A 9313-nucleotide genomic window follows, 5' to 3' on the forward strand; every position below is an offset into this window, starting at 1 on the left:
TCTAGTAGAGCCCAGTGACAGCACTAAAGAACACATCTCTCGCCAGCAAACACACAGAACACACCTTCTTGTAGTCACCATTTTATCTCTGTGTATTCCCGAACAGCTGCGCCTGTCCTACACTGCTCACCTTGACCATTACAAAGTCAATGGAGAATTGGGCGTGCTTTGGTCATACCAGAAATACTGCAATAGCAGAACAAACTAGAATAACCTCTTACTTCTCATGTAGTCAGAACCAGCAAATATCTGTGTTGATGTTCAATTACAACCAACCACAGCAAGATTTACGGACATGGAGAAATGAATAATCTGAATAGATCGAACACGTTCTCTACAAAGAAGCTGCCTAAAGTTACTGACTGAGAGAAAAGAGTAATCATTCTGTTCTACTAGAAGACCAAACAAAATTCATATCTGCGCTCTGTACTGCATAGTATAACTTTTCTTCCTTTTTTGTGACTCTAATTTCCAGGAAGGTAATTAAATTGATTTTATGGCTAATTTGTATCCTCGAAGCACACAGTTCACTAAACTTAAGAAAAAAAAATTGAAGCAATAGGAAACTTTAAATAAGACAAATTACTTTTGCTCCATACTGAATTCTAGATCAAGTGAGTGTCCTTGTCAGAATTACAGTGTAAGTATCAATTACATTTAATTACAAACCCATTACCCCTCTTTTCATGGCATTTTCCAAGTAAAAGAAATGCTCTCTCCTTAGAAGAAGTAAATATGCTCAAAGTGCTGTAATCATTGCTAGAACTCAACTCATTTTTAGGAACAAAATTAGAGGGACAGACATGGATAAGGTGGCATGGAATTGAGAAAGCAATTCACATGCTTTACAGGTAGCACAAACAGCAAAGGACTGGATTTGCCTGGTTTTAGCTGCGGAGAGGAAGGAATGACGGCCCCTTTTGTAGCTGCTCTTCAAAGCACACCTCAATCTCATCTAGCAAGGAGAATGTGATGGATAATTTGGAGGGGGTGAAGAGAAGTCCACAGCAGAATGACTTCTCAATGAGCATGGAGCCACAGGCAACATGACTCAATACAAATACAATACAAATAAATACATACAAATAAATACAAATACAATACAAAGCAGCGATGGCAAGTACTTCATCCAGAACAGCATTCACAAATTGTGCTTTATAACCCAACTCCTGAAATTACCAACAGTTAATTTCACAACTTGTTCAAAATCCTTAACCTGTTTGCAACTCCTTTTAGCATTGGATATTGCAAGCTAGTGCTCGGTAAGTGGAAGATTTTTGACTGAGAAACTACTCAGACTACAATAGGACCTTTTTGGGTGATTCACTCATACTGATCTCCCTCTAAAAAGCACATCTTGGGAAGCAGCCACTGAGCTGCTCATAAAACCAAGCTTCTTTCAGCCTTCCATCTGCACACTCAAGCCCTGATCCCACAGATTAATCTCCTCACTCTGTGACAGCTCAAAACAATGAACACTGATCACATTTTTTCTTTCCTGTATTTTATTTCACAATACACAGTCCCCAATATAACTTAAGCTTGTGTAATTTCTCTCATCATTTTTTTTTAAAAACATGGCCTAAAATAGGAGTGATAAATAGTTAATAATTTATGCAGCATTAAAATATAAGAAATGGTACTTTAAAAATCTCAATCAGAATCTGTGGGATCAAAGAATGACAATGCAACAAAACATTTTTCACGGGGACAATCAATCCATGTATAGCTACAATTAACAATTCTATCAGTATTAATAAAGACACACTTATCATACAAAATCAAAAAACTACACAGAGCTTAAAAAAAAACCAAACAATTCAATGTAAATCTTCCAATTTTAGTGCTTGATCCTACCATCTTTGAGGTCACTTGAAGCAGTAACGCTGATGTGAGCGCACGCAGAAATAACATTGTTTTCTGTAGGTACCTGAATATCCTGACAATATAGGTGCACACATCCTTATCATTCACGTGCTGCTCTAGCGCCACACAGAGCTCAGAGGCTGCACCATTGCAAACCAGCTGGTGTCTTGCTGGAGGCAGTAAGTCAGCCAGGTTTCGCAAAGTAGCTGTCAGCTGCATATAGAATATTTAAAGATCTATTAATCACAGCTTTTTACAACAGAATCCACACTGTTTTGAAAAGTTAATAAAGCTCAGATCTCATTTATAACGTCTATGGCAGTCTGAATGCCCTGTTAACATTCTGCAGGTATGTATCTATCAACAAACTATAACAGGAAATTTCTAAATAACAAAATTGTGTATTTTGAAATAATTGCTTGACAATGAAAGATTGATACTGGTCTTTGCCTGCCTGTAATCTCCTCCTTTGAGGGAAATATGATCTTTCGTATGTTTTTAAATCTTGTATAGATGTATACAACCATATACCAATTGTAAATTAGGTGAAATGCTGTGGATAAAGTGATTTTATGCATAATGTTTCATTTTGCAAATTTAAGTCTTGCAAATTAGTACTGGTATATGACATATACTTTGGTAATAACTACAAGTTGTAAACTAAGATGAATTGTTTTTAAAACACAATCAAATTTATTTTGATTAAAAAATTAAAAAGTTTGAATCATAGAATGGTTTGGGTTGAAAGGGACCTTAAATGAAAAAAAAAATCTTCATGAATAGATAATGGTGCAGAGGTCTCCAAAAACAGAGTAAAATTTTTCACTGCCTGAGACACTTAGACGACAGTTCAAAAACCACCAGCAGTAAATTCCATCAAGAGGCATCCTCACTCAAAGACAGGTTGGAAAGGAAAAGCAATGCAACATATACACTTAAATGTGCACGACAATGAAATTCAGAAGTTCATAGAAGTATATATCCACAAAAGAATAGTTAGTACGCAAGTGAAATTTGAAGAGTACAAATTAAAGAAATAATGTAAGCTAGCCAGACAGCAGATGAATTCAAGAGATGTTCTGATTGCTTCAAGAAGGCACCATGATTCAGAGAGAAATGCATAACAATTAGCTCTAGCAATCCCCATCAGCCCGAATCCTTATGTTACCACGTGAAAGATGAAATTCACCCAAACAGAAAATTTAACAGCAGACAAATGCTATTTTTAAAGGAGAAGACATTTAAGTGCTTTTCAATTAAGGAACATGAAGTACTTGTTAAGTCTTGTCAGTGACACTTCAAAAGCCTTGGCTTTTGAGTAAGCATTACCATATTTCTTATAAATATGATCAGACTATTAGGTGAAGCAACATAAAATGAGTAAAAGATTACCTTGGTTTTGTGTCCTCTATTAAGGAAAAAATAATTATTACAAACATTTTGATTCTTGTATTGTGCAACTTCTGCATAAAACTCATTGTGCAACAAGAAAGAAATCAGAGAGGGACTTCAGTCCCACAAAAAGGACCTGGCAGGATTGTGTGTAACACTGCCATCTGGTGATTGTGCAATTATACAGTCGAAGAATCCAGAGTCGGTCCAGTTAACTGAGATGTTTCTAATCAGACTGAAAGCAGCAGAGATAATAATGACCCAAAAAAAAGTGTAAAATGTAACATTTTTCTTTCACATATTTGCAAATTAAACCCTTGATTTAAAAAATGAAATCTATCCAAATAGAAATAATGGAAGAAAAGCCATTTCTACAAAGTCGCGGGGAAGTTCAGACAGCCAGTCAAACAGCTGAAAATAATCTGATTCATTAGTTTTATTACTTGGACATCGCTTCTTATCTTTAAATGCCCCAGCTCGCAAAAACTTCTTTTTATATCTATTTAACATTAATTTTCATCCCCTTCTTCTCAACAGGATTCCCATTATATGTATTATATGATTAACGGCAACAGCAGCCACCAAACGTCAGCAAGTAATATGCTTTGCTTTTAACCATGGCCTTCTTGCTCTCAGAAGGATAAATATTTTTAAACTACAAAGACATGAAAAGAGATCCAGGATACATATCTCTAGTTTAGGTTTTAAAATGCTTACACAAAACTACAACCTAAATTTCCACTCACCCAATTGACTGCACAGCTTCTGTATGTGAGGCATCATACTCTACTTCTTCAGCTAAACTTACTTTTCTTATAGTTTATCTGTTTTAAGTCACTGTCTACCACCTTCCAGATTACACTGAGAACAGAACTTATTCTGGACCCACAATCCCTCCTCAAAACTTTTCAAAAGTGGGGTTCTAACTAAACTGATAGCCTAAAGCCACACTGCAGTAGTATTGGGACTCACAAAGTCTAACTAGCAGCATGTAAGAAAAATATGGACCTTAAAATCTTGATTACGTGCAGACTTGAAGTTTGTACACCTTCTCTTGAAAAATAAGGCTGGGAAATCCCATATACAATTCTGTATAGAATATAAAAAATGGCACAGATGATTTCAGAATTGTTCACAGAATTCACAGTGTCACAAGAAAGTTAACACTCACAATTCTAAAGTCAGAAACGTATAAAAGAGAATTTTGTGATTCATATAGGAACTTAACGATGACAGGACCAGAGAAGAAAGAAAATAGGAACACAACAAGTTCAAAATTTCCAGTTTCATCAGACGTTCTCCCAGTCTTTAACAATTTGCCACTTTGGAACTTCCTTATCTAAATGTAAGAATTAAGCCACATCATTTCATTCAGTGCTTCATAGTGTCTCCCAATCTGTTTACATTTGTATTAAGATTGTATACACTATTCTGGAGACATACCTCATAGCTCCACTAAAATAAACAGACAAAAATCAGCAATAGTAACATGATGATGTTAGCTACCTGTTTTCTCATACAATTTCCAGTAGTATAAAATCTCTTGTCTGTAACTTAGTAGAGAATTAAAGAAATCTGGCACAGTTCTTAGAGAAATTTAGTGTAAACTCTACCTCAGAAAACTGTCCAATTCCATTTCCTATGAAGTCCCTAAAAGGTTACAATTACACCATTCATAATCTTTACATCAACTATTTCAAAGACAAGTGTCAGGAATCTACCTGGCAAATCCTTGGCAAACACAAAACCCAATCAACCTATGCATAACTTGAGATGTATCTACATAAACTTTTTTTTTTCTCCTAAAACACTAGTGTTTAAACAGTTTCAGGACAAAGGTTTAGTTTTCATAGCCACCACTCATCAACGTACCTCATATGTGAAGAGATAATTCTGAGCCTGCTGCCTTCAAAAAGCATCAAAAAGTGCTGGCTTTTACAACTATCTTTTCCTTAAATTACAGTTCTTCAAAAACACTTTGTCAAAGAAACATAGCTATATTTCTCTATGCATTATTAAAAATACATTATTATTAAAAAGTTTTCTGTAATCTCCTAGAGTATTGCAGAACCAGTTTGAATTTATTATTTCAGTTTAAAGAATTAAAACAGGGAACACATTTTTATCTCTTTACTATAATATCCAGAACATTGTCAGCACCATAAACTAATAAGAAGAAACTGGTTTTATTAGGTACCTAAAAATATTTCTCTTAACTTCTGAATTGCTAAAGCCTTTAAAATTGACTACAAAAAATACCTATGATAACTAAATTTAGGTCCTGGACAACTTCATGTAAACTTCCTAAAAAGAAGTCCATTCAAATACAGATACAACTCTGCCAGTGGCACGCTTATCTCCTCTAATTAAATTTCTGATTTGCCATTGAAGTGTGTACTTTTAGAAATAAAAGTAAATGCTAACCTGGACTAATATGTGGCCCATGTTGGAGAAATACATGTCATTTTCTTTTATATTATTAATCTGCTTCATTAATTGCAGCAAAATTTCAATAGCTCCTTTGTCGGCCATTTCATTAAGGAGTACTGCATTTCCAGACATGAATTTTATAGCTCCCATGCAATACAGGAAAGCTTCACTGTCTTTTTGTAGATCTTCTGTTCTCAGGACCTCCAACAAACAATCTAAAAGGAGAATCATTATTCAGAAAGCCTAAAATTAATATTTATATCTGATACAGTCCAGTCATTTAAGACATCAACAATTGGGGGGAAAAAAAAGATTGAACTCTTTATAATACATTTCGAATAACTGGGACAGAACAATTGGGTATTTAGATTGAAACCAAGAAACAACTATTGATGAATAAGAGACTGGGCCTGACTTTTATTCTCCCAATCTTCAAGAAACAGAACCAGTTGTAAACACATACCAGTAGACATTGAAATCCTCAGTCAAAATTTGCAAAAGTGATTGTATGTGCCTGGCATTTTGTGTACTAAACTTGTGACATTCTGAAAAGCTTTATTCTCACTACTTCCTTAAAAATCAAATGTCTTAAAGCTTCTCAAATGGTGCACTAAAAAGCACAGGTGCCTAATTCAAATCTCACATTTAGAGTCTGTTTGTAGCCTTTTTAGATTTACTTTTTATGTAAGTAAAGTTACTGTAGAAGTTTTGCTTTATGCTACCACTTTCAGATATCTGAAATGTTAAAATTAACAGTTGTTAGCACAAGCTACACGCACCTTTCATGGTCAAACTGACACATTCTGAATTTGGTGGGTATATCTTAAGCAAGTAAACGTAACCAATTTTATACTTTTTAATTTCTAGTAACTGATTGAAACTCATACTTACTTCTGCTTCCTGTGTTCTACCCAGCTGAATAAAAACATTTTTCCATCTCATTAAACTGAAGAGATTTCTAAAGTTTTTTCTGTCTCAAGTTGAAACTCTCTCCAAGTATATGGGTGTATATGGATGAAGTACACACACTCCAGGCTCTTGCCCAAACTCTCACCTTCCCCAGCTGCCTAGGGTTGTGCCAATGTGAGAAATCAGTTTCAGGTCCCTGCTCTGCTCACTATCAAACAGGGTCTTGAACAGCAGCTGCCCATTTTGGGATGAGCCGTTAATTTATTTCTTCTACTGGAGCTGCTCCATTGCACATAAACAGTTCACAGGCCAGGAGGAAGAAAAAGAAATTGAATCTATAACCCAGTGACTGCAACAGGGATCTGCATGATTATGATGACAACCCAGGTTCATATCTTTGGCCTGGCTAAGGTAGGTCCAAACATAAAGAGTGAATAAAAAACAAAACCCTAACAAAAACATTCTTTTCTTCACTAGTTTTTAATATACAGGGAAAGATGAGCAAGTGAAAGAAAAGTGAGTGAAGATGGAAATGAGAGGAAAAAACCCCCAATGTTTACACAGGCATAGCCACTCAACTTTTCCAGATTTTTGTATCATGCTAATCTCTACAAAACTGCAGTTTTCAGTACCCAGAGTCAGATGAGCAATCTGAGCTGTTCTCTTTTCTCTGCGTCCTTTGCTGTTGATCTTAGCACTGGAAAGGCTTATCTGGTCTTTATTTCTGACAACACTCATGTACTAAACTTTAAGACCATGAATACTCTCATCTATTTAAGCAGATATACACATATGCTTTAACTTACACAGATGCAGTAAATGCTTGCAAGGTAAAGGCCTACGTTAATAAAAGGTAATGAGGTTTTAATGACAGGAATGATCATCAATCGATACTGAGCATCATTCATACACTATCATTTTCTTCATACTGCTCATATTTGCAAGGTGTGTGTGGATGACACAAATACAGGTACAATCATGAAAGAGATCTCAGAGCCGCTGCTGACAATCCTCCAAAACCATTGGCTCAACATGCACCAGCAGCTAAAAAAGTCAGTGATTGTTCTCAATATCCTTCCTGACAATGGCCATCAACACAGCCTTACCTCACTTTTATAAAATTTGCTGCAGTCACATCTTGACTTCTACAGACAGTTTTCTTCTGTACATCTGAAGAAGGATCTACTGGAGTTGGAGAAGGTATAGAGAAGGGCTACTAGAACAACTGAGACAATGACACAATATCCTTCCAAAGAGAATAGCAAGCTAAAAGTCTGAGATGCCTCAGTCTGAAGAGAACGCAGTGATATGCGATATGACTGGTTTAAAAAAATTCATGAAGGTGGAGGGTAAACTGACTGTACAAATCCTGCAAAACTACAAGCTGGGGCATGATGAAAAGTAGATAGGTTTAAAACAGCAGACAGAGAACTTCTGAAACTTGTTGCTCTATGAGACTGTAGAGGCAGATAGAAATACAAAGTTCAAAAAGGAATTAGGCAAATTAATGAACAGAAACTAAAAAGAATTAGGCAGGCATCTACTGTCCCTAATAGAACTTAACAACTCTGGATGCTGGGGTAATACAGGGTAAACAGATCACAGAACACACATAGACTTCCTTGCTGTCCCTAAACAGCATCCCCTATCGACATCATCAGCCACAGAATACTGGATTAGATGGGCCATTAGTTTGACCTAATAAGCAATTTTTAGTGTGTGACTAAGATAACTGAGAATGTTTCTTGAAAGATGATCAATCTAACTACTGAATTTCAACATCTAACTTATATACAAGAACAGAATACATACCCAACAATCTATCATTTTGAATGAGGTAATCATTTTTCTCATTCCTGCAAATTTTAAATGCAAGCTTGCAAACACTGACAAGATTTTTTCCATGCACCTTCATCTGTAAAGCAAGTAAAAGACATAAAAATCACAACTAAAATCTACATACAAAAATGCACCATAACATTTTACAAGTTCAGACACCATGGTAAACTTGTATTCTCACAGAACTATTCAATTCCAGCTGAAACCTTGACAATACACTGAGCCAAACTGAAAAGTCTGCAGAATTAAAGGACTCTGAAACGTAGATAGTTTAAGCTCTATTCAGCAAACTGTGATGACTGTCTTTAAAATAATGACATACAAACTTTTAATGCTTTTTCTGCAGGTAGTATATCAATAACTGGCACCTTTTTTTCCTCTAATTCACTCTTACAAAGAAATTCTGCACAGGATTCACTGGTTTGGCATCTATGGTCATAACACAAAGAACTTCAGTACAACAGTACACGTCATAAAGAAAGTTATTCTCAAATACCAGAAAACAGGATCTTATGATATCCTAATGGTCACTGAGAGTTCATGAAGGGGAAGTAAAAGTGTTGAAAATACAATGACAAATCTCTTCCTTTCCTATGCATTTCATGGGCAATTTCTTCTCTTGTTCATGATTTTTAACAGATTCCACAGAAAAATGTCTGTAACAGAACTGCTTCGTTTTTTTTTATAAGCACCACTTAACATCTATGAAGTATCTGAACATATGATTATATCTTCTGATTAAAATAAGACACCCTGCCTTAAAGGAGAACACCATCCCAACAAGAACACTCAAATTACTAAAATGTCTACAACACAATGCTAGCTGGTATCCTTTTACCAGTGACTGTCTGTACATAGAATCATAGAATGGTTTGGG

The 9313-nt window shown here is 35.5% G+C and overlaps 1 protein-coding gene across 1 annotated transcript in view; it reads right to left on the minus strand.

Annotated features, from left to right (window-relative positions):
* The window catches only part of ARMC2 (armadillo repeat containing 2), a gene marked incomplete at its 5' end in the record, with an annotated part of 32928 nt that extends 24416 nt beyond the window's left edge, over positions 1-8512 (minus strand). The window contains 3 exons of the mRNA XM_010083946.1: positions 1931-2079; positions 5683-5903; positions 8410-8512. Of these exons, the coding sequence (XP_010082248.1) occupies positions 1931-2079; positions 5683-5903; positions 8410-8512 (473 nt within the window). The remainder of the gene's footprint in view (positions 1-1930; positions 2080-5682; positions 5904-8409) is intronic.
* Between the last annotated feature and the right edge of the window lie 801 nt (positions 8513-9313).

This window comes from Pterocles gutturalis, unplaced genomic scaffold (genome assembly GCF_000699245.1).
Source record: "Pterocles gutturalis isolate BGI_N339 unplaced genomic scaffold, ASM69924v1 scaffold17840, whole genome shotgun sequence".
NCBI classification, from domain to species: Eukaryota; Metazoa; Chordata; class Aves; order Pterocliformes; family Pteroclidae; genus Pterocles; species Pterocles gutturalis.